Here is a 26,364-nt window from a genome sequence, read left to right as displayed (position 1 = left end):
ATAATCAGATATCTGGTACCTGGGACCTTCAAATATGGCTGTCAGGGATGGTGACTGGGAGAACAACTCCCCTTTAGATTGCTTGAGTTAATGTTGTTAGGGTCTCCCCTGGCCCTGAGGGGAGATGGAGGAGCCAGTCTTTGCAGAGCCCCAAGAAAGCCTTGGGAAAAAGGCAGAGTCCAGCCTGCCATGCTAAGTCTTGCATCTTCACACAGTTGGATGGTTGTTCATCACTTGTCTCTTATAACCTAGATTCAGCATGTACATTGGCCTCAAAGTCTCTATTATCTGCCTGAGTTTCTTCTTTTGTGGATTTCATGTGTATGTTTGTGGGAGCCCTTTAGTTCAGAGCTGCTTGAAGACATTGATCGTGACTGCTCAGAAGTGTCTACATTGTTGACTCCACATTAATGGACGGTCTCGAATATCCTATTTTGCTTATACTGTGCATGGTGCTTATTTAGTTCTCAATACAGACATTGTCCCAGTCCTTAACCTCTCCTCACTTTTCTCCATGGGATCCATGACTAGTCTGTCCCCAACACTTACTCCAGAGCTTGTAAGCATGACTTGCATGCCTGCCTCTGTTTCTCCTTCTCATTGGCTCAAACTCTCCATTTCTACAGTTGTGCCAGGCTGCACTTATTCTGAGAAATTTAGGGCTGGGCTTCAGGCCTCTTTTGATTTATATATATATATATATATATATATATTGCGGAGAGGGTAAGGGAGGCAGTTTTCACACCCATGTAGGGGCCTCTGGGATCCCCAGGTTGGCATTGGGAGGGAACATGGGGCAGTGATGGCAGCAGCTTCACCCTCTCAGCTTCTTTCTGGGCACACCCACCACCCAGCAGCACCTGAGAGGGGACTGGACTCAGCAGGGATCAGGTGCAGTGGAAGAGGATCATAAAGCAAATATACATCCCTTCCCTGGCCTGGCTCCCTCCTCCTGCTCCACACTTGCCTCCTTCTCTCCCTTTGTCATTTTCCTTCCTCCCTCCTTGCAACCCTGTCTTCTTCCTTCCTACTTTGCCTCCTTTACCTTCACCTCTGTCAGGCAAATCTGTCTATCTGTGGGCCTTTCTCTTTGACTCCATATAGTTTGTGCTGAGATTTTCCAAGACTGAGTCTGCCCTTAGCTTTCCTTCTGGCTGTTTCCCTCCCTGCTTCCCTCTATCAGTCTCTGAAGGTGTCTCTTCCATCACATCTTTGTGAGTTTCACCCTGTGTGCCTTTTAGTTTCTCCACCCACATCTCCTCCTATCTGTCTCCTTTTGCTGTCCCTCCATCCATGTTTTCTCTCTTGCCCTCTAATCCATCTCTCTTCCTTGCTTCTCTTATCTCTGTGTCTTTCATCCTCTTCCCCTGTCTCTGACTCACACCCCTGTCTCTTCTCCTCTTCCCTCCTCTAACCCCTCAGAGTTCAGACACTTCATGTGAAATCACCTGGATGGACTCTAACTTCCAGGTTCCCCATTCTGTCCTCCCCCCTCCCCACCAGGAGACACTTATGGCATCAACTCTGCATCCTCTGCATTCCCTCAGCCCTGGACAAGTTGTCTTACTTCTCTGGTGATTGTCTAGGGCCCTGGTATTTCCCCTAGCCTCTACTGAGGAGGCAGTGTGTAGCATAGGGAGAAAGTTGAAAGGATTGTGTTTGTGACCAGATGCAAGGACAAAGAGACCCTCTTCTTATACCCTTCTTTCCCTCAAAGCAGATGCACATCTGGGAAAAATCCCAGTTTGGGGCAGGGTAAGACAGCCTAATATTGTAACAGACACAAATCAAATACCCAGGTGCCCCTCCCCTACTGTTCTGTCATGACAGCCATCCTTCCAAATCCTGCCTGTCTCCTTTGCCTCTAGGAATCTTGGCTCTGTAGTCTGGCTGGGCCACTCATCCACCACATAATATAGCACCTGGAACAAACCAGATGCTCAATTAGCACCCTTGGTCTTGCCTACTGGAGATGTGTTAGGGCAGGGCCAATGTGATTTGTAGTTTTTTTCTCAGTTGGAGACTCATCATGAGATCTGAAACAATTTTTTCTGATTCAGTTTTAATGATCTGTCTTAGTATATTTAATGTAGACTTTAGGGAACTGAAGTTACTCTTTTTGCCCCTCCTTCCACTTCCACCCAATTCTTTAAGGAACCTAATTTAGGGTTTAAAGACATCTCAACACTGTGAAGTAGAGGAATCATTGCCCCTTTTCCTTGACATCCATGCCTTCTTGGTACCATCACTTTTGCATTCATCCTTTGTTTTCTAAGTAGGCCCCATCTTCTCCATCTCTGACAAACATGCCTCTATTTGAAGGTTACCATCCTGGAAAGGAGGTGGCACCTTCCTTCGGTCTGTTTCAGGGTCTTGGAAGCACTATGTTATGATTGTCTAGAGCAAGAAGCTCTGTAGCCTGGAACTATATATTTTTCTTTACTTTCTCCAGCACAATACTCAATGTATATTCAGTTAGAATGTGCTATGAATGACGAATGAGTGACTCAGGAAGTCCTTCATGATGAAGCATAAGCCAATTCCTTTTAGTTTTATTCTTGGAGTTTTGAGACATGTGGGTGAGGGTGCTGGGATGGATGGTGCTGGTAGAGGAACATAGTGAGAGATTGTTGGAGAGGTGGCTGGGGAATGTGACTCTATCATTGTTTATAGGGGTGCTCTTTAGCTGCTCCTGGAACTGGCCTCCAAATCCCACAGGCTGGGCTCCACCTGGCTCCTCACACTCTTCTCCTGCCAGTTAGGACCTTCTCTATACCTAGAACCCTGGGAAACTTATTTACTTCTAAATTCACATCTTGCTGCAAATAAAGTCTCCAGCAAAGTCCAATTTGAGCCCTCAGTCCACCTCCTCACCCAGACAGAGTCCCACTAGTCTTCCATTGCCCAGCTCCAGCTTTCCTCCAGGATTCCATATAAGGTACCTCCTTCACCCTTTCCCACCCCTCCAGGCTGTGGCCTCCCCCATGGCCCTGTCTCCTGATGGCCCCGCCTCCCCATAGGCCCCACCTTCTTGAGGGCACCCTCCAAGTTCCACTCTTCGTTCTGACTCTCCTTGGCCAAGCTCCTTCCCTGTCTCTGGATTTGACTTTCTTTTTCTTCTCCTGTCTTATCCTCCAAAAAGCCTATAGGTAAGTAATTTCTCCTATTTGTAGAGTTGGCAGGAAAGCTGAGACAGAGCCAGAGAGGAAGAAGGCTGAGCTTGGAGTGCTGCTGGGTGTCCAAGTGCTCTGGGGTTTTAGCAGAGGTTATTTCATGGCTAGATTGTGAACTGGGGGTGCACATTATAGGCCTTGTGAGTTTGGAAAGAGCAGGCAGGTTTGATGCGGTCAGAGTGATTTGGAGGCCTACACTCTCTTCTCTTCCAGGCCAAAAATGTCTCAGCTTTGCTGAGTAAGATATGAGTTAAGGGAGGTTATTTCTTGGTGCTTTTCCTCCAGGGTCCTTCTCACCTCTTTGCCCTGCCCTTCTTCTTGGCTTTCTTTTCTGACCTGGTTCAGAGCTTGCTTTATTCGTCTTAGTCTTTCCCACAGGGCCTAGCACATAATATGCTAGACATGTTCTTTGAATGAAGATTCTTCTACCTGGCTCTGCTACGTCCTTCATGTTTTCCCACACTTTCCCACTTGAAGTTCTGAAAATGTCTGTGTCATATCTTTTTAGGGAAGATATTGGTGTGGACTTTGTAGAATGGCAGGTCCAGTATGATAAGGTGCTCCCCCTGACCATAATGATTTGAGGTACTTCCTCCATGCTCAAAGAGACATATCTATTTTTACAGCTGCAGAAGGTATCTCTCTCCCTTTATCATTTAATTTTTAAATAGGGTGTGTTGGGGATTGCTTGTAGGGTAGGTCAGGCTGTAAAAGCAATAATTACCACGTTTCCCTAGGGTTTGTCTTCCCAGTGGTCTTTAAAACACTTTATGAAGGATTCTCTGAGGTCCCAAATGTATTGTAAAGGAGCCAGTGTTAAGTTAGCCAAGAAACTTGAGATTCTTTCTCTTAGAATCTATCAAATTTATGCTCATGATAGGCATATTTATTGATTGATAAAGCCTTGAAGGATAAGCCTAAAATAGGTATGGCTCTCTGGGTTTCCAAAAGGTAATTTGGTATTATTGAAAAACGTATTTGCAACTCTTTAATTTTAAAGGCTCTTGGAGTATTAAACTGTTGTTCATTCTCCCTGCCACCGCACTGCCATGTACACCATACCCCAACACCAGAAGTCCAGACAGCACTCATCCACGTGTGACACCTATTTTATTGATTATAGGTGGCAGATGTTTATTTTTGGGTTGTCTTTCTCTGCCCTCTAGCATTTCCTGGGCAAATTTTCTCCATTGTCAATTGATATGTGGAAGTGCCTCTAGAAGATAGATTCATTTTTTTCTTTACCAAACACATCCAAGTTGATAAATATAATTTTTGGATTATATTCTTTTGGTTCGTCCTTGTCCCTTGTTTTTTTATTATCACAGAAATTATAAAGCCAATTGTAAACTAGAAAGAACTACGGAAGAGGGATATACAGTATCCCTTAAATAGTGGTGGTAGAGGCTCTTTGTTATAATTTGTGTTGCTTGAGCTGAGTTGAGGCAGATGATCTTCATGGAAAAGCCATATTGATCTATATTTAGCTAAGAACTCAGGAGTTAGAAACATAATACAACTTTCATATGAACCAGATTATCTGCTGTCTTTACTACAACAAAACAAAACAAAACAAAACAAAGCAAAACAAAGCAATGAACTTGATAAGGAAGATGGTGAAGGTGTGGAACAATTACCTAGGGCTATGAGAGGACCAAGCAAAATCTGGTGAAAGAAGACAGAGAGGAGAAGACATGTGAGTCCTTACATGGAGGACAGGACACATTTAAAACATGAAGGAAGATAACTAGGGAGATAGTTTTTCCCAAGCCACCTTGTGTGCCCTGTATTATTGAGGATGTATATTGGGAGGAGGTACATGGAAAAAGGAGCCATGGGCTCTGACCACTCACAAATGCTTTTCTAAATGTGGATATAGAGTATAGTGATAAATGGGACACTAGATGGCTTTCTGGATTCTGTGCATAAAAGGAAGGAAGGATTTGAGGGGGAGGGGGGAAGCTGTTTAACAAGGCTTTTCTGGAAAAAAATGAGTGTGGATCACTCCTTATTGTAGGTAAATGTCATCCTACATTATACTTGTAGTTTGGAAAATAAAGTGGACAGGAAGATGGGTTTCCTTCTACTGCTTTCTCCTGAGGACTTTTATTAGGTATTCTGTGTTGACAGGATTGAGGGTTGAGAAAAAAAGGATATAGAATTGTAGAGAGAAATGGAGAAGAAATGGATTTTTACTTTTGACATCAACGTATCACATTGCTTTCTAATCCCTTAATTTTACTCCCTCCCTGGATTTTCCCAGCTCTCTTTAATAATTCCTGTTTGGAAATTGTAATTCTGATTCTTCCTGGTATCTGATATAGTTTCTGAAGACCTCTGGAACGAGAAGCTCAGGTTTTTCTGATTTACCAGGTTGATCATCTTGTTTTGGTGTGATAGAAATGTTAAGAATTTCCAAAACTGGATTCTGACTAGAACTTAAGATTTGGAGCAATTATCACTGCTCTAATTTTAATGTTCTGTCTTAGTGTAGTTATTATAGACTTTGTCACTTTAGAGACATGCCACTACCCTTGAATCCTTCCCTCCACCTCTAGTCCAGTCTTTAAGGAACCTAATTTAGGGTTTAGAGGCATTTCAGCACTACTAAGAGAAGGCAGTAGTTCCCCTTTTCCTTGAGACCCATTCCTTCTTGGGCCATCACTTGTGCATTCAGCCCTCAGTCTCTAAGTAGGCCCCATCTTCTCCATCTCTGAGAAGTCTTGCCTCTGTTTGAAGATTATCATTCTGGTAAAGAGGTGGTACCTTCCTTTGGTCATGTTTCAGGGTCTTGGAAGCCGTACATTTTGAATGTCTAGAGCAGCAAGCTCTCTAGGCAGAGAGTACATCTTTTTCTTTACTTTCTCCAGCAGAATTTCAATGCATATTCAGTTGGAATTTTCTATGAATGCTGAATGCCTGTTTCAGTAAATCCCTTGTGGTAAAGTTTAAGCCAAATCCCCTTTGGTTTTACTTCTGGAGTGATGGGAAACATGGGTGAGGGAGCTGGAATGAATAGTGGTGGTAGAGAAACCCAGTAGGAATTTCTGGGAGAGGCAGGTGAGTGGTGGTGCTTCTATGCTTGTTTAAGGAGCTCTTCAGTGGGCTTTTTAACTGGATCTGTAAATGGCCTCCAAATCACCACAGGCTGGGCTCCACCTGGCTCTCCACACTCTCTTTGGGCCAACCAGGACCAGGGGAAGATTGTTGACTTCTAAATGAACAACATCTTGCTGCCCACAAAGTCTCCAACAAAGTCTCATTTAGGTCCTCAGTCCACTTGCTCACCCATGCAAGGACACACTGGTCTTCCATTGCCCACTTCTAGTTTTCTTCCTGGTTTCCCTCTAAGCCACCTCCCTCCCCTTTCCCACCAATCCCATGTCCTGCATCCCTGAAGGCTCCAACTCCTAGAAGGCCTGCTTCTCCCAAGGGCCGAATCCCTGAGGGTCCCCTGCTAACCTCCACTCTAAGCCCTGACTCTACTTGGCTAAGCCCTTTCCTCTCACTGGGTTTTGATTGCACTTTCTTCTCGTGTTTCTCTCCTCATTGGCAGAAATAGGCCATGGTTAAGTGGTTTCTCTTGTTTATAGAGTTGGCAAGAGAACTGAGACAGAACCAGAGAGGAAGAAGGTTGCGATGGAGTGCTGCTGGCTGTCTAACTTTTTGGTGTTTGAGCAGAGGGTATTTAATGGCACTGGAGCTAGACTTTGGATTGGGGACTGCAGATTAGAGGCTTTGTGAGTTTGGGAAGGGCAGGCAAGTTTTCTGGGGTCAGAGGAATTTGAGTCCTGCACTCTGTTCTCCTCCAGACCAGAAAGGTTCTCAGCTCTGCTGAGGAAAATATAAACTAGGGGAGGTTTTTCCTTGGTACTTCTCCTCCAGAGTCCTTCCCGCATCTTTGTCCTGCTGTCCTTCCTGGTCTTTTCTTTCTGACCTGGTGCAGAGCTTGCCTTACTCATCTTTGTCTTTCCCACAGGGTCCAGCACATAGTATGCTTAGACATTTTGTTTGAATGAATGAAAATTCTTCCACCTGGCTCTACTGCTTCCATGTTTTGCCACACTTTCTCACTGGAGATTCTGAAAGTCTCTGTGTCCTATCTTCTTAGGGAGGACACTGGTGTGGACTTCAGGACAGCAGGTCAAGTTTGATAAGGTGGTCCCCTGTCATCATGATGATTTGAGAGTCTTCTTCCTCCATGCTCAAAGAGACATATATCTATTTTTACAGCTGCTGAAGGTATCTCCCTACGTGTACTATCTAACTTAAAAAGTTGTGGTGGGTATTGATTATAGGTCAGGACAGGCTGTAAGAGGAAAGATTACCAAAATCCCCTGGGGTGTGGCTGCCTAGAAGTCTTTAAAACATTTTATGAAGGCTTCTCTGAGGTCCCAAGTATTTTATAAATGAGTCAGTTCTTTCAAGGTTTGAATAAACCTTGAAACCTGATGGCTCTGTTCTTAATCTATAAATTTTATGTTCATGATAGATGTTTATGTTTATTTATCAATAAAGGTTTAGAGGAGAGGCCTGGAATGGGTATGGCTTCCTGGATCTCTAAGAGGCAATTTGCTCTTATCATAAAACATATTTCCAACTTTTTAATTTAAAGGCTGTTAGAGTCTTAAATGGTTGTCTGCTCAACACTCCCTACCCCCAACAGGCGTGTACGCTGTGGGCAGTAGCCCAACACTAGAAGCCCAGACTACCCTATACATACACAATACCCGTTTAATTGATTATATGTAGCAAATGTTTATGTCTAGGTTGTCTTTCTCTTGCCCTCCAGCAGTTCTTGGGCAACATCTGTCCATTATCAATTGACATGTGTTATTACCTCCCAAAGGCAGATTAATTTTAACCTTAGTTTAAGCAAAATCATGTGAAAAAGCAAATTTCCTTTACCAGTATATTCCACATTGATAAAATATGAGTTTTGCATTATATTCTTTTGGTTTATCTTTGTCCTTTTTTCTTTTGTTATTACAGAAATCACAAAGCATCCTGGGGATTAGAAAGAACAAGGGGATAGGGATAAAGGGTGTCCCTTAAAGAAAGTGGTGGCAGAGGCTTTTTGTTATACACTATGATGCATGAGCTGGGGTGAGGCAGAGGGGTTTTGGTGAAGTGATATGGATTTATATTTGGATAAGAACACAGGACTTTGAGTCATGATGCAACTTTCATATGATCTGATTTCTTTCCTACAAACAAACAAACAAACAAACAAACCCGATTAATTTTCCTAAGGAGCAAGAAGCAGAATGGAGCAGCTCCCTGGTGAATGAGAGGAAGCAAGCATGGGGTGTTGTAAGAAGACAGAGAGAAGGAGTTAGCTGAGTACATCCATGGGGAGGATAGAAGGACACAGTTAACGATATGAAGGAAGGTAGCTGAGAGATAGTTGTCCTTTCCTAAGCCACTTTGTATGCCGTGTATTACTGATGGTGTACATTGGGAGGAGGTACATGGAAGAAGGAGCAATGGACTCCCACCACTAATAACTGCTGGTCTAAAAGAGGACACGGGGTTTGGTGATAATGGGGCCACTGAATGGATTTCTGGATTCTGATGAGAAGGAAAGAAAGGATTTGGGTGTAAATACAGATGTTAAGCAAGGCTTCTTGGGAAAAAAAAAGTTTGGATCGGTTCTCATTTTGACAAAGACCGTCCTACATTACAGTTGTAATTTGGAAAATAGAGTGGACAGCCAGTTGGATTTCCTTCTACTGCTCTCTCCTAAGGACTTTATTAGGTGTTTTGTGTTGACTGGATTCAGGGTTGAGAAAAGGAGTAGGGAATCATAGGGGGAAGTAGAGAAGAAATAGATTTTTACCATTAAAATCAATATATCACATAACTTTCTAATCTCTTAATTGTACACCTTCCTGGGTTTTCCCAGCTCTCTTTCTGATTCTGTTTTTGGAAATTCTATTTCTGATTGTTCCTGCAGCCCATCTAATTTCTGAAGACCTCTAGAAGTAGAAACTAAGTCTTTTCTGATTTCTCAAGTTGATCATCTATGTTGTTTTGGTGTGATGGAAATATTAAGAAACTCCAAAACTGGATTCTAACTGAAATAAACCTGTAACTGTGTCAAATCATGAATGAGAAACATTGTATTTAACTCTGTCTTTTCTGAAGTTACCCAGAGAGACTCAGAAAAGTCTCTTTGTTCACAACCATCGCAGAATGGTAGTAGATGATATGGAGCCTATACAGCCTCTGGAGAAGCTCTGGTTATCTGCTTTTTACTCAAATAATAGTTCAATGTTACTAGTGTGGTGTGTTCATGAAGCAGTGACTTCATACATATTGTGGGAAGGAAGCAAAAATGCTTTGTTTTCCATCTACATAGATTTTTTTCTGTATCTATATAGATTTTGGTCTACATTTGGATGGACAGATTTGGTCTACATACAGTTGGTATGGAGTGTGTTAGTTTGCAGCAGGATGGGTTTTCAGTGACTTGAAATTCATGGTCTGCCAGACTGGAATGAATTTTAGGCATGGAGCTGGGGGTGGCAGGGTAGGTGGGTAAGTTGGACGAGATGGATGTGTTTCTGCTTGGTCTAAAGAGCATACAGTTTGGAGGTTTCCATCCCTTCAAGTTTAAGTCTGGATTGCACCTTGTATGATTGGCTTGTAGGATTCGGGTTTCTAGCTGTATTCAGAGACCATGAAAGAGGTTCTACCCTATGGAACTTTTATCCTACAAACTTAGAGAATGGTTTCTTCCAAGTAACATGCAAGCAGAATATAGTGCAAAGTAAGATTATAGGTGGGAGTATGCCTGGAAGGTGATCCATTTGGTGAGGTTGTTAGGAGATTCTTGAGAGATAAGTTTGGATATTTATTTTTTTAGCATGAGTTGAGTTTGGTTACTTCAGCTTTCTTTCCAACATTTCAGGGAAGCTATCTGAGCTGTACTTTTCTTTCCCCAGGGAATAACTTACACCTTTGTGGTTTTTCTCTCTTTTCCTTTTCAGCACAGAAAAAAAACCCCTGAGAATTATTTTATTATTATTATTATTAGTAGTAGTAGTAGTAGTAGTAGTAGTAGTGGTAGTATTACTATTATTATATCTCAGTATCTATATCTGTATTAATATCTGTAGCAATTATTTAACTGGATCTGTTAAATCCAGTTAAAGCTGGGCAAACTGGATTTACTGGCTCAGGGTGTGGTGGAGTTTGTTTTATATTTTTTCATGGGGGTCATGGAAAGAAGGCCTCAAAGAGGCTGTATTTATTAGATCATGGTTAAAGCAAAACATGTAGCTTGAAATGATAGTTTCCCAGTGAACAGTTATGCATAATGCCAAGATGGACTAATTCCCACCTCTTTCATGAGGCCTCTCAGGCTGACTCACAGTACACACAAGATACTCACTTTCTTGCCAACACTGGAAAATGAGGTCCTTACTATTCTTATCTTTTATTGACTAGGAAGCCATCTGGGATCTTGACATGCCCTTGCCTCAACTGTTCGTTATCATTTAGGAATACCCTTCCTGGTTCATAGTTTATGTATCTTTTACATACTTTAGAAAGTTGGAGTTGTTTATGAAAAGCTCTTAATTATTCATTCCCAGAGAGGAGAATTCTCTATTCGCCACCATTGTCTTTCACTTTGTGTAACTAAGTGCATGATCATTTGGGGATAATAATGTTGCTATGATAGTTTAGGGGGAAGAAAAATGTTGCTTTTGCTTGAGTTCTTTTGAAGAAAGAATTGCTGTGGTGCCTGAATTATCTAATTTGGAAATTACCTTTGTAGTGATTTATGCTTAATTGAAATATGATCTTTAATAGATTGAATCCAGTCTTTCTCACTTAGAAAACTTGTGATTTTTATTTTATTTTATTTTATTTTATTTTATTTTATTTTGTTTATTTATTTTGAAGGAGAAAGAGAGAGCACAAGCAGAGGAGGAAAAGAGACATAGAGGGAAAGAGAGAGAATCTCACGCAGGCTCCACACTGTTAGTGCAGAGCCTGAAGCTGAACTCAAACTTATGAACCATGAGATTATGACCTGACCTGAAATCAAGAGTTGGAGGCTTAACCAACTGAGCCACACAGGTGCCCCCCCTTTCTCATTTTAGGCATAATCCAAACTACCCAGAAACCATCTATGTAGCCGTTTACAGAGAGTACACCAACAATGGTAGCAAAGAGAGAAAATTATTTTATGTGGGATCTTACAACATAAAGGCATTTGATGGGTACTTCCCCATCCTCCTGTAAAAAGTGAAATCCTATTCTCCATACCTCTCAATCTACTGGCTTTTGCCCCACTCTTCCCTTCTGGAGGCCAGCCTTAAATATAGTTGTGCAGTTTGAGTATTGTGTCATGTTGCCTAATGTCAAAGCATTAGGTGACTTATTTTCCAAACAAATTAAATCAATGAAAGTAATAAAACTGTGTGTTTTATGTCTTGTTCAGTTGTCACATGTCAAGGGGATGACACTGGAGCAAATCATAAATGTCATAGGTACTGTGCTTTGTCTGAGCTGACTTGGGTTACTTCCTTTGTACTTTCACTTTGTTGTGGTGAAATGGACTTGGGCTTCAGTTCTTGTGTCAGATCTCTGACATCACCAACTGATATGTAGAGCCTGGGGTACTTCCTTGGCTGTGGCCAGTTAATCTTCTCAGTTTCAGCTGGGGAAGGAAAGGAAAGCTGGAAGTATCATCAGGCAGAAGATTTGCTCCTTGGCTCCACCTCATCACCTACTATTCCTACCCTCTTCCCTAACTGGGTGCCCTCCCAGTAAATAATTCTAGTTCAGAGAGTTATGCCACTGGATATTAATGAGGGGAGAGAAGGGCAAGGAGAGCACAATGGAGAGATCAGATTTGTATCTGTAGGTGTGAACAAAGAAGCTTCCAGGAGGAAGGTCATGTTAAACACGGTTTGGAAACAGTGTGTTCTAGGCAAAGGGATGGTCTGTGTGAGGGCTGATATTAATGCCAGTAAGATATGCATGTGTGAGGAAAGGCTTGTCCTGTTCAAGCAGGAGCCACAGAAAAGGTTAATATAGTAGTAAGTGGTAGAAAAACAGTGAAAAGTAAGCCATATATATATAATCTTAGAAGTTTGGACTCAATAGAGAGCAGGAAACTGTGGGTCTGGTTGGAAGTGTGTGTGTGTGTGTGTGTGTGTGTGTGTGTGTGTGTGTGTGTGTGTGTGTGTATCTTTTTAAGACTTAAAGAAAGTGTCCTTTTCCAGAAGGAGGTTATAGAACATTCACACTTCAGTTATCTGATGCAGTGTAGTGATCAGGTAGAATGTGATTTAGGGCTTTATCCTGCTTCAAGTTCAGTACTCTCTGAAGGCTTCTGGGTGAATCTGAGTTAGACCCTAGAGTTAGACCTAATCTTATTGTTTAGAGTTACCAATTTTAAGGACCAGCAGTGCGGTCCAGTAAGTATGGCAGGAGGCTGGCTCTGGATATGCTATATTTGTAAAGTATAGGAACCTACTAGGTATAGGTCTAGTATGGACAAGGTGATAAATGTCTAAGTGACTTCATGTCAGCTGAATTGAATTGAGGGCTAGGTTGCTGATCCCCAAATATCTGAAACCAATGAGTTCAGTTGGAATTTCTTAGATTTATTCCAGATTTTTATGCAGTTTCCATGAATAAAGTCAGGATCCTTAGAGACTACTTTGTGAATTCTTTTGTTTCTGGATGTATTTGTGGTTTTCTTCCTTTTGAATCTAAAATGGAAAGGCAATCCTTTCTCTTTTCTGTTGGTCTTCTGTTGACTAATAGCATGTTCAGAATACCCATTATTTCTTAGCTCACATCCATATTCATTGATAACTTTAAAAAAATAATGAGCTTCAAAAATAGACAAAGAGGTCTGAACTGATGCCTGAAGCCCATTGGTCTTTATGTTTATTTCCATGGATGATTAATAAATACTAACAATGCTCTAGGTGCTGTGAGCTCAGTGCTGGTCACAGATATGGCTCACGATAGAGAACGCTAATGCCCATTTTATATATTCTTCTAGGTCAGATGTCTGATTGTCAACAAGAACCAAGCAAGAATGATCAATCTAACATAGGTGATGTCCGTTTTCCCAGCATCACCCTGACATTTTAGCTCTGAGACGGGGTTAGTCATATTTTGGAGTGACTGGCAAGCTGACATTTTTCTGGCACTGGTTCTTTGGATTAAGGATGAAAAGGATATTTTCATTCCATGGCAAACATTCACAGTCTGCTCCCAATTGGCAGCCCAGTCTGGGGAGAAAATAGCCATATGAATTAGGAAGCTTAAAAAGATGTTTTGTTAAACCATCCTTGTTAAACTGGTGCCATCTGCCTTCCTACCTGCCTTTGTAGCATTTGGGGCAGTCTCTTGTGACAGGTGTTTCCTAAATGTTTGTGCAGGCAGCATCTGGAAGCCCTGTATGATGACTGAGGTTTGGGAAGTCCAATCCTGGAAGTATTTAGGTTGTTAGGGAAATTGCAGCCATCTTCCTGCCACTGGGCTCCCATTTTAGATAATGTCTGCTACCCACCCCCATCTTCCTTTACACATGAAGCATGCCTGACAGAGCAGGTGATTTACCGAGGCCCAAGGCTCATTCCAGGAAGGGCAAGTCAGGATGTGTGGAACTCAGTTAGGAAGAAGGTGATGGACCTGAGGGTAGAGGGAGAATTAGGGTGGGGGTGTGACAGCTGGGTCAGAGAGACTGGACTGAATATAAACTATTGGAAAAATCACAGATTATTGCATTGAGAAAGGGCATTTCTGAATATGGTGTATAAGGGTGATGTTTCTGTGCTGTTATCAGCTGGATTTGTGGTAGATTCTCTCAGAATTCCCAATCATGGGTTTACTTTCTCTTCTGTATGCTTATTTGTTCATTTGTTTGTTCGTACTGCTTCTGTTTGAGTCACAAACTATAATTATTTAGTTCCCAGGTGTTTTGTTCTTTGAGTTGCTTCTCTAGTATCTTCATACTTTGTAGCCCACTTTCCCTCATCTTCAGTAAAAGTGGGAAGAGCGCAAGGACCACCCTGCACAACACAGTTGAGGGAAGCAGAAGTTGTCAAAAGCATTACCCCTTCCCACCCTGCCATTCAGATGGTCGTCCTCTGCGATTCCTACTTAGGGTCCATGGATGGGATTCAGTAGAGTGGAGGACATTTCTTTGAGGTGACCAGTGTCAGTGGGGTCTGTGATTCAACAAATGTGAGGAACTACAGTTGTGCCTTTGTTAAGAGGTAGGTGGCTGGAGACGGTTCCCCAGAGAGAGAAAAATGGTACAAGCATTCTTAGTGTCCATTAAGGAGCCTCCAGAGACAGTTGAAGGACTAAAGGAGAAAGAGGAATTAGGAAAAGGGAGATGAGTTTAGAGTAACTGGTAGGAGGTATGCCTGATCTTCAGTCGTTCTCCACCCTCCTCTAGCACCCTCCTTCCTTGTATTCTCCATGTCCTGGAGATTATAGGATTCCGATTTCCTTCCATTTAAATCTGTTTAGTGCCTGACATTTCTCAGGCTCTGAACCTCATCCTCTCACATCATCATCTCATGAAATTCCTTTGTTGAACCTGAAATGCACAGAGTGGAGTCAACCTTGCCTTAATCATGGATTATTAGCACCATCGCTTCCTGTCAGGCCTTGTATCAATGGATTTTATTTCCCCCTTTCATTATGATCTATTCTCGTATCCCCTGCTCAAGGGGGGTGATAATTTCTTTAGCGTATGTATAAATGCTCTTCCAATCTATGATCTATATGTGTATTTAGATACATTCATCCACTCAAACAAATTCACAGTGTTGACTCTGTGTCAGGCACAGTTGTAGATGCAGGGAATACAGTCAGGAGCAAAACAATAAAAAAAATCCTGTTTTCATGGAGCTTGCATTATTTTTGAATGAGAAAAATCATGAACAAATATATAACATGTAGTACCTTAAGTAGTGATAAGTACCATGGAAAAAAAAGGGGCGGGGTGATAAGGTACCTTGTGGGTGGTTAGTGGGAGACTGCATTTTTTTATGGGTTGCTTAAGGAAGGATGTGCTACAAATGTGCTATTTCACCAAATGCAGTTAATGAATCAACCATGTGGATATGTGAGCTAGAAGTGGTGCAGTTATGGAGACAGCAAGTACAAAGGTTTTTATCTGGTATGTTAGGAGGCCAGAATGTTTAGGAGGCCAGTGGCTAGAGAACAATGAGTGGGAGCAGGGAGAAACAGAAGGCTGAAAGGTGGCTGGGTCAGTTACAAATACTGTAGGATTTGGGGGCCATTATAAGTGCAGACTTTGGCTTATACTATGAATAAAAAGGGAAAGTAGTGGAAGGTTTTGAGCAGAAAAACAATGTGACGTTTTTAACAGATACATGTGTATTCTTGAAAAATGTACAGAATTTTTTTGCTTGTTTTTAAATGTACATAAATAACATTGTGCTATACACCTCATCCCGCTTTTACTGTTGCTACCTAACATTGTTTCTGAAATCTACCCAAGTAACACTCTATAAATCTACAGTATTATTCCTGACTGCTGTGTAGTATTTCATTATGCATATACAGCACATATTACTTATACATTCCTCTAGTAACAGATGCTGGCAAAGCTTCCAACATTTTGCTTCCACACAGTCTTGTAATGAACTCACTCATATAAGTCTCTTTATGGACTCAGGAGAGACTTTCCTTGCAGTGTTTACCTGGGAGAAGTAGGAGGGTGTGTGCATTTATAATTCCACTAAGACTGTGCTTCAGGATGGTGGCACTCCCACCAGCAGTGTCAGATAGTTTATATCTTCTTACAGAATTCTCATGTGGATCCAATAAGGGAAGTCAGGTAAGCTTCCTTGTGGATAAGGAAACTGACGCTTAGAGAGATTAAAAAATCACCCTAGTTTATGTTATCAAACAGAAGAGCCATGTCTGGAATCCAAAATTTCTGACATAATGTTCATTTCTCTTACCTCTAATGTACCCACCACTGCCCCTGAAATAAGATGAGGCAACTGTAGGCAAAGATGTTGTTGTTGTTGTTGTTGTTGTTGTTGTTGTTGTTGTTGTTACTGTATTTGAGCCTTGAATTTTTCAATCCTGGTTTAACTCAGCCAGTCTAGGACCAAGTGTTTAGCACCAGCATGTATAAAGGTATCTAATTAGAGCCCTTAGAGTTTCAAGGAGAAATATATGGAATAAAACTTTCATTTTCTCATGAGGGCTAGATGACAGGGTTGAGTTTTAGTGGGTGATTTTGATACTAGACATTTATAAAGACCAATTAATTACCAGATTTTTGGTACTTTGGATCAGATTTAAATATTAAACATTAGGTGGATTATATTAAGTACATATTGTATGTTAGGCACAGAACTAAGTACTTTACAGGCATCATTTCACTTACTCCACACATAAACCCTATGAAATATTTACTTTTACTCTCTTTTGACTGAGGCTTTTGATTAAATGGTGGAAACTTAATCCCTGAGAGGTGAACTAATTTGTCCAGAGTCACCCAGTGTGAGGTTGACGTGCGATTTGAATCTGAACACTCTACTTGCAGAGCCTTTACTCCTAACTCCTAAACTGTGTTGCCTTCCTGTGATCAAAGAATTCAGAATCTCTTTCTTCCCTTTAATGTACTGTTGAACTCGATTTGCTAGTGTCTTGCTGACAATTTCTGCATCCAGTTTCATCAGAAATATTGGCTTGTAATTCTCCTCTTTAGTGGTGTCTTTGGTTTTGGAATCAAGGTAATGCTGGCTTCAGAGAATGAGTCCAGAAGTTTTCCTACCATTTCTATTTTTTGGAAGAGTTTGAGAAGAATAGTTATTAATTCTGCTTTAAATGTCTAATAGAATTGCCCTGAGAAGCCATCTGGCCCAGGACTCTTACTTTTTGGGAGATTTTTGATAACGAGTTCAATTTCTTTGCTGGATATGGGCCTATGCAAATTTTCTATGTTTCCCCGTTTGAATTTTGGTAGTGTGTGAGTGTCTAGAAATTTGTCCATTTCTTCCAGGTTATTCAGTTTGTTGGCATATAATTTTTTATAGTATTCTCTTATAATTGTGTTTCTGTGGTGTGTTTGTGGTCTTTCCTCCTTTGTCATGATTTTATCTATTTGGGTCCTTTCTTTTTGAGAAGTCTAGCTAGGGGGTTATCAATTTTGTTTATTCTTTCAAAACACCAGCTCTTAGTTTCATTGATCAGTTCTACTGTTTTTGGTTTCTTTTTGTTTGATTCTATATCATTTATTTCTGCTCCAATCTTTATTATTTACCTTCTCCTGCTGGCTTTGGGATTTATTTCCTGTCCATTTTCTAGTTCCTTTAGGTATAAAGTTAGGTATATTTTAGGTATTAATTTAGGTATAAAGTTACGTATATTTGGAACTTTCTTCCTTATTGAGATAGGCCTGAATTTCAATGTATTTTCTCTTATGACTACTTTTTATGAATCCCAAAGGGTTTTTATTGTCATGTTTTCATTTTCATTTGCTTCCATGTACAGCATTTTTAAATTTCTTCTTTAATATCCTGGTTAACCCATTCATTCTTTAGTGGGATGTTTTTTAACCTCCGAAATATTTGAGGTCTTTCCAATTTTTTTCTTGTGGTTGACTTCAAGTTTCATAGCATTGTGATCTGAAAATATGCACTGTATGATCTCGATCTTTTTGTACTTGTTGAGGGCAGTTTTGTGACCCAATATGTGATCTATTTTGGAGAATGTTCTATGCGCACTCGAGAAGAATGCATATTCTGCTGCTTTATGGTGAAATGTTCTGATATATCTGTTATGTCCATCCGTCCAAAGTGTCATTCAGAGCTGTTTCCTTATTGATTTTCTGCTTAGATGATCTGTCCATTGATGTAAGTGGAGTATTAAGATATCCCACAACTATGGTATTATTATCAATAATTTTGCTTATGTTTGTGATTAATTGATTTATATATTTGGATGTGCTTAAGTTGGGAGCATAAATTTTTACAATTTTTATTTACCATGATCATGTAGGATTCATTCCTGGGCTGTAGGGCTGGTTTAGTACTCACAAATCAATCAGTATGATACACCACATTAATAAAAGAAAGGATAAGAACCATATGATCATTTCCATGGATGCAAAAAAAGTATTTGAGAAAACACAGCATCCTTTCTTGATAAAAACCCTGGAGAAAATAGGGATAAAAGGAATATGCCATAACATCATAAAAGTCATATATGAAAGGCCCACAGCTAATATCATCCTCATTGGGGGAAACTGAGAGCTTTCCCCCTAAGATCACGAACATGACAAGGATGTCCACTCTCACCACTGTTATTCAACATAGTATTGGAAGTCCTAGCCTCAGCAATAAGACAACAAAAAAAGATAAAAGCCATCTGAATTAGCAAAGCAGAAATCAAACTTTCACTCCTCACATCTGACATGATGCCCTACATAGAAACCCTAAAGTCTACACCAAAAAAAAAAACAAAAACAAAAACACTAGAGCTGATACATGAATTCAGCAAAGTTTCAGGATATAAAAACAATGTATAGAAATTGGACACATTTCTATATACCAATGATGAAGCAACAGAAAGAGATATGAAGGAATCAATCCCTTTTGCAATTGCACCAAAAATTATGAAATACCTAGGAATAAACCTAACTAAACAGGAAATAGATCTATATGCTGAAAACTATAGAAAGATTATGAAAGAAATTGAAGAAGACACAAAGAAATGAAAAATTATTCCACGCTCATGGATTGGAAAAAAATTATCGGTAAAATGTCTATACTACCCAAAGCAATCTACATATTCATTGGAATTCCTATCAAACTAACACCAGTACTCTTCACAGAGCTAGAACAAACAATCCTAAAATTGGTATGGAACCAGAAAAAACCCCAGACAGCCAAAGTAATGCTGAAAAAGAAATCCAAAGGTGGAGGTATCACAATTCTGGACATAAAGCTGTATTACAAAGCTGTAATAATTAAGACAGTATGGTATTGGCACAAAAACAGATACATAGATCAATGGAATAGAATAGAGAACCCAGAAATGTACCCACATATACATGGCCAACAAATCTTCAAAAAAAGCAGGAAAAGAGTATCCAGTGGAAAAAAGACAGTCTTTTCAGCAAATGGTACTGAGAGAACTGGACAGTGAAATGCAGAAGAATGAAACTAGACACTTTCTTACGCCATACACAAAAGTATATTCAGAACGAATGAAAGACCTACATATAAGACGAAAAACCATCAAAATCCTATGGAAAAAAAAAAAACCAAAACTGGCAACAACCTCATTGACCTAGGCAGCAGCAACTTCTTACTTGACATGTCTCCAAAGGCAAGGCAAATAAAAGCAAAAATAAACTATTGGGACCTCATCAAGATAAAAATCTTCTGCATATGAAAGGAAACAATCAATAAAACTAAAACACAGCCAACAGAATCGAGAGGAGATATTTACAAATGACATATTGGATAAAGGGTTACTATCCAAAATCTATAAAGAACTTACCAAACTCAACACCAAAAAACAAATAATCCAGTGAAGAAATGGGAGGAAGATATGAATAGACACTTTTTCAAAGGAGACATCCAGATGGCTAATAGACACACGAAAAGATGCTCAACATCACTCATCATCAGGGAAATACAAATCAAAACCACAATGAGATATCACCTCACACCTGTCAGAATGGCTAAAATTAACAACTCAGGAAATGAGGATGTGCAGAAAGGGGAACACTTTTGCACTGCTGTTGGGAATGAAAACTGGTGCAGCCACTCTGGAAAACAGTATGGAGTTTTCTCAAAAAATTAAAAATAGAACTACCTTACAACTCATCAATTGCACTACTATGAATATATTGAAAGGATACAAAGATGCTCATTTTAGGGGGCACATGCACCTCAATGTTTACAGCAGCACTATCGACAATAGCCCAAGTATGGAAAGAGCCCTAATGTTCATCGGCTGATGAATGGATAAAGACAATGTGATACACACACACACACACACACACACACACACACACACACACACACACGGGAATACTACTCAGTGATGAAAAAGAATGAAATCTTGCCACTTGCAACAATGTGGATGGAACTAGAGGGTATTATAGTAAGCAAAATAAGTCAGTCAGAGAAAGATATTATATGGTTTCACTCATATGTAGAATCTGAGAAAGTCCACATATGAACATAAGGGAAGGAAAAATTAAAAAGAAAAAGCAGAAAGGGAGGCAAATCATAAGAGATTCTTAAATACTGAGAATAAACTGAAGGTTGCTGGAGGAGTAGTGGGTGTGGGGATGGGGTAAATGGATGATGAACATTAAGGAGGGCACTTTTATGGATGAGCACCTGGTGTTATGTGTAAGAAATGACTCACTAGGTTATACTCCTGAAGACAAGACTACACTTTATGCTAACTGACTTGAATTAAGAAAAAGAGAGAGAGAGAAAGAGAGAAAGAGAGAAAGAGAGAAAGAAGGAAAGAAAGAAAGAAAGAAAGAAAGAAAGAAAGAAAGAAAGAAAGAAAGAAAAAGAAAGATCGATTTTACTCTGACCTGCATGGCAAGCATGACAAACTCAGTCATCATGACTCAGCAGGAAGTTTTGGGCTTCTTTTCTTAACTGCCTTTCAAAATGTCAATTATTAATACAAAAGTAAATTTATTATTGTGTGATAAATGTATCATGCTATATCTTGCTATGCCAGAATGAACAGATCACTTGTAAATAACATTTTATGTTAAATAAATTAGATATCTTTGTCATTAAAATTTTTTTATGTTTATTTATTTTTGAGAGAGAGAGAGAGAGAGAACTCACAAGCAGTGAGCTTATGACCTGAGCCAAAGTCAGACACTCAACCAACTGAGCCACCCAGGAGCCCCAAGAAATCTTTGTCATTAAACAACAACAACAACAACAACAAAACTTCAATCCTTTCCTATCACCAGATATCCCAGTATGTGGCATACCTCTTTAGAGACCATTTGCCCATGCTTTTGAATATACATCTATAACTATATACTTATAGAGATAGATTCCATGGAAATTATGTAATATTACATAGAGTTGTACTGTACATATAATTTTGCAACTTCTTTTTTCTCTCAATAATGTATATTGAATACATATTAATGCTACTTTACATAGATTTAACATGTACCTTTTAGCATTAACATAAAAAAAAGAATCTCTTCCTTTTAAAATTGAGGACCACTTCTTGTCAGTTGGGTGGTTTAGAACAATCATGGGAACTACTGGACAAGAATCTTCAAAGGGAGAGGATATAAAGTTTGAAAATGTCTCTAGGTGTCTCCATTATGCCTCCCTCTGTCCCCTGAAGTGAGAACCTCTGCCTTAGGACATCTCTCCTAGATTATACGTCCTGAAAATGATGCCTTCAAAAAAATAGGAATTTTATAACAGGGTGTGGGTGTTGGCTGCCTATAACCCAAGGCAGCCTGGTATTTTTAAAACAAGTCTTCTGGCAAATAATGGTTATCACCTATGTGTGGCTTATACATTCCATGAATGATGTGTGGTGAAGGTTATATCAAAGTTGGTTTTCACATTATATTTTCATTTTGCTTTCCTTCTACAAGGAAGATAATACCATTTATATCTTTACCTGAGCCATATTTATAAAGGCTGCTTGGCTACAAAGTAGTTATCTCAAAGTCAAGAGATAGGAATTTTTGATTTTGTGTTCTTTCAGGTTTCTTTTCTCAGTTTGCACATTTGTTCAACAGATATTTATTGAGCACCTGACTCACAGTCTAATGGAGGAGGCAGGCAGCTGACTTGGAATTTGGATACATTAGGATAAATGGCACATGAGGAAAATTCAGATTCTATGAGAGGTCACAGGAATGGAAGCATAAGGATCAGGGGAGGCTTCCTGGGGAAGCAACTTCTGAGCTGGGAACTGAAAGAGAAGTGGCGATTAGCTAAGTGAAGGGACAAGAGGATATTACAGACAGGTAACAGGGTGAGTGTGGAATTTCTCAGCTGGAGCAGGAACTGGGCAGGGGGTGAGGCTGGAGGAACCAGCACAGGTCAGATGATGAAGGAAGGAAGGACCATGAAGGAAGGGCAGCAGGAACCACTGAAGGGTGTGAAGCCTGGGGATGGGTGGGGGACACATCAATCACATTCATAGTGTAGTGTCCATGAGTTAAGAATTGATACTCCTTATTTCTCTCCCATGCTGAGAGTAAATCATAAAATGGAATTGGTGAGGGGCACTTGGGTGCTTCAGTCAGTTAAGACTCTGACTCTTAATTTTGACTCAGGTCATGGTCTCATGGTTTGTGGGATGGAGCCCTGCATTGGACTCTGAGCTGACAGCATAGGGCTCAGCATAGGGTTGGGATTCTCTCCCTCTCCCTCTCTGTCCCTCCCCTGCTCTCCCTCTCTCTCTCCAAAATATTAAAAATAAATAAACTTATGCTTTGGCTCTCTCCCACTCTAAAAGCATAAGGGACTCTTAAAAACTGAGAACAAACTGAGGGTTGATGGGGGGTGGGAGGGAGGAGAGGGTGGGTGATGGGTATCGAGGAGGGCACCTTTTGGGATGAGCACTGGGTGTTGTATGGAAACCAATTTGACAATAAACTTCATATATTGAAAAAAAAATAAACTTAAAAAAATTTGAATTGACCTTTCATTCTTTTGAAAGCTTTACCAACATTTCCTAAAATTCTCTTAAATTCAAAGTTTGAGTAGGAAGGAGAGAGGGGAGTTAATGGCTTTGTTTTCTTTGTTCTCCCCTACTCATTTCTGGGGAATTTCTGTGAATTAATTGTTCATCTAAAGTTTTGCTCCTCTTGAGGTGGAGACCATTTGAATAGGAGCAGGGAAGTAGGGGTAAATAGGAACCACATCCAGGTTTCTTCATTGGGAAAATATATTTGGCCTCTTCAGACCACTGTTTGATCCAGTTAAAAATAACTCCTTTTGAAACATTAGTAGGCAGTTACAAGTAAGTGTTTCAACAAAAGCTCACAGAGCAGGGCAAATTCTCCAGGCTCCTGGCAGCTGACATCACAGATGGCCCAGGGTGTTTACAGAGCACAGTGTGGTCAGCAAGGAGACTGTCTGCATAAGTGAACTCACCTTCTCTCCAGGATCCAGATAGGGAGGAGACAGAAGAAATTATTTTGGCTGGGAGCTACTGTGATGTAGGTGACCTAACTTTTTTCTGCCTATCCAGCACACTTTCATAACTGTAGACATAAATATTGTAGTAAATTTTGTCTGGTTGTTTGGGTGAGGTTTATTCAATGTCAGAATTCCTAAAATGACCTTTCAAACTCTTCAACTTTCTTAGTAATGGACATTTGAATGACTGCTGTACCTGTTTCTTCAGTGTTTCCTTACACAGCCTGTCACTCTCCTTTTTGCAGGTAGTTATGAAGGCCCTGCCGCTTTCTCCCTCTTCCTCTCTTCTCACAGTGACCCTGTGGGCCAAGGTGGGTAAAGCAAAGGGTTGGACTGTATATTCTTTGCCATCAGTACAGCTAAATGGATGATGCAGAATGTGGAGAAAGGGGGGCAAAGTAACATTTGTCCTTGGATAATTGATTTTGGGGATAAATGTTTTAAGGCCAGGGGACCAATATTTGTATTTTAAACTCAGATGATATTTTTAAAAATGGTTCTGCAATTGCAACGAGGCTGTCTAGTCAATGAATTAATGTGTCATAGCTCATGCTCATCATACACACCACAGAAACAACCCACATGTGAATTATTGCACAATAAATTCATGCTCTCTTGTGTATTACAGCTTAATTAGTCAGCTACATGAGTTAGATGAACCTAAATGGGATAATGTCATGTGATGTATAAAACAGGACAATGTTGGGAGGTATTTGACACATTTTCTGCAGGGAAAGCAGGGTTGATTTGTCTATGATGTCTTTTGATATCTGTTTCTGTGATATTTGTTTTGTAACAGGTGACATGAGATATCTGAGCTGCATTGGTTGGTTGAGCATCATTGTTCAAGAAGTATTTATTGTTTATTTAGATATTATGAAGGGATAGGACATACCAGATGAAAGATGATGCAGCAGATTTGAAGCCTGAGACTTGGAACTTGGCAGCCCCAAATCAACTTGGGTTAATTCAGTTCTCCAAACCCTATCTGAACACTCTCAGTTCCCTGGCCTTGTTGCAGCTCTCTGACCCTGGAATCCTCTTCAGCTGCAGCTAAAATGCTGCATCAAGCACTTCGCAGATTTGGTCAAAAGCTGGTATGCAGACGTAAGCTGGAACAACCGGTGGCTGAGGATGACCCATCCAGAAGCCTGAGCACTCTGGATTTAGTGGCCCTGGGTGTGGGCCACACAGTAGGTGTAGGTGTGTATGTCTTAGCTGGTGATGTGATCAGCAATCAAGCAGGACCATCCATTGTGATCTGCTTCTTGGTGGCTGGCCTATCTACTGTGTTGGCTGGGCTGTGCTATGCAGAGATTAGTGCCCGTATTCCCCATTCTGGCTCTGCTTATCTCTACATCTATGTCACTATAGGTGAATTCTGGGCCTTCGTCACTGGCTGGAACCTCATCCTTTCCTGTGTTGGTGGTATAGCCAGTGTGGTCCAAGCCTGGATCTTAGCTTTTACTAGCCTGATTGGGATCCAGATCTTTCAGTAACTGCATGAGAGCATTGCACCATATGTTTCCCAGGTCTTTTCAGAATATCTAGACTTCTTTGTTGTGGGCCTTGTGTTGTTGCTCATGGGATTGCTGACTCTGTGGGTGGATGAGATTTTCCTGGTTAACAAAGTGCTCACATTGGTGAGCCTTTTGGTTCTTACTTTTGTCATCATCGCTGGCTTCATTAAGGGGGACCTGCACAACTGGAAGCTCACAGAAGAGGACTACGTAAAGGCTGGACTCAATGACACCTCCAGCTTGGGCCCTCTGGGCTTTGGAGGATTTGTGCCTTTCGGCTTTGAGGGGATTCTCCGTGGAGCAGCTACCTGTTTCTATGCATTTATAGGTTTCAGCAGTATTGTTACCAGGGTTGACAAAGCCAAGAATCCCAGGCGTTCCATACCCATGAGCATTATGATTTCACTGTTCATCTGCTTTTTGATGTATTTTGGTGTTTCTGCGGCACTTACACTTATGGTGCCTTACTACAAGCTTCAACATGGCAGCACCTTGCCTGAGACCTTTCTTAATATTGGCTGGGCCCCTGCCTGCTATGTTGTAGCTTTTGGATTTATCTGTGGTTTTCCTGCCAGCATCTTCGGCTTTATGGTCCCCATACGTCAGGTGATATACAGGATGTCAGAGGATCACCTCCTGTTCCCTGTCCTTGCCAGGATCCAAACTGGCAAATACACCCGCATCATGGCCACTGTGATCTTGAGCATTACTGCACCAATCATGGCCTTCTTCTTTAGACTCACTGATCTTGTGGACCTCTGGTCACTTACTTTCCTGATAGCTTACTCCCTGGTGGCTCTTTGTGTTCTCATCATCAGTTATCAGCCTGAGAGGAAGACTGGGGGAAATGAAGCAGAGATGCGGGAGGAGAATGGACCTGCAGCAGACAGGCTAACTCTACAAGGACTACTTTTTCCAGGCAGCTACTCCCCAACTCCACTTTCTGGCCAGGTTGTCCATGTTTGCTCCTCACTGCTTGCTCTGCTGCTCACTCTTCTTTGCCTGGTGCTGGCCCACTGGCCAGTTCTGCTTTCTGGAGACCCAGTATGGATTTCAGTGGTTGTGCTGCTCCTGGTGCTCATCACTGGGATCACTGGGGTCATCTGGAGACAGCCCCAGAGCCCCAGTCCTCTTCCCTTTAAGGTCCTTGTTCTCCCTCTCTTCCCACTACTGAGCATCTTCATGAATGTTTACCTTATGACGCAGGTGACAGCTGACGCCTGGATCTTATTTGGTATCTGGATGTTAATTGGTTTTGCCATCTACTTTGGCTATGGGCTCCAGGGCAGCCTGGTTGCTAACCCCACTTAAGTTAGTTCCAAAACTATAAACCTTGAACTCAGCAGTTCCAGTACATATTTGATTTAACGTCATCACACTGAAATGCAGTCTTGTCCCCTGCACAATTATGTAGGGTACTCTTAGCACATGGAAATCTAGGTTTGCCATGGGATGTTGATGTGGGGGAACACTAAT

At 40.9% G+C, this 26,364-nt stretch overlaps 1 protein-coding gene across 1 annotated transcript; it reads left to right on the top strand.

Moving 5' to 3' along the window:
- Positions 1-783: 783 nt before the first annotated feature.
- Positions 784-26,364, top strand: LOC106977165 (cationic amino acid transporter 3-like). Its single transcript, XM_053225956.1, is given in 3 exon segments — positions 784-3,149; positions 23,614-23,679; positions 24,168-26,364. A coding segment is annotated over 1 exon segment (1,773 nt). The 5' UTR covers positions 784-3,149; positions 23,614-23,679; positions 24,168-24,426; the 3' UTR covers positions 26,200-26,364.

Source organism: Acinonyx jubatus, chromosome B4, assembly GCF_027475565.1.
Source record: "Acinonyx jubatus isolate Ajub_Pintada_27869175 chromosome B4, VMU_Ajub_asm_v1.0, whole genome shotgun sequence".
Classification (NCBI taxonomy): domain Eukaryota; kingdom Metazoa; phylum Chordata; class Mammalia; order Carnivora; family Felidae; genus Acinonyx; species Acinonyx jubatus.
This window is presented reverse-complemented; position numbering and strand designations above follow the sequence as displayed.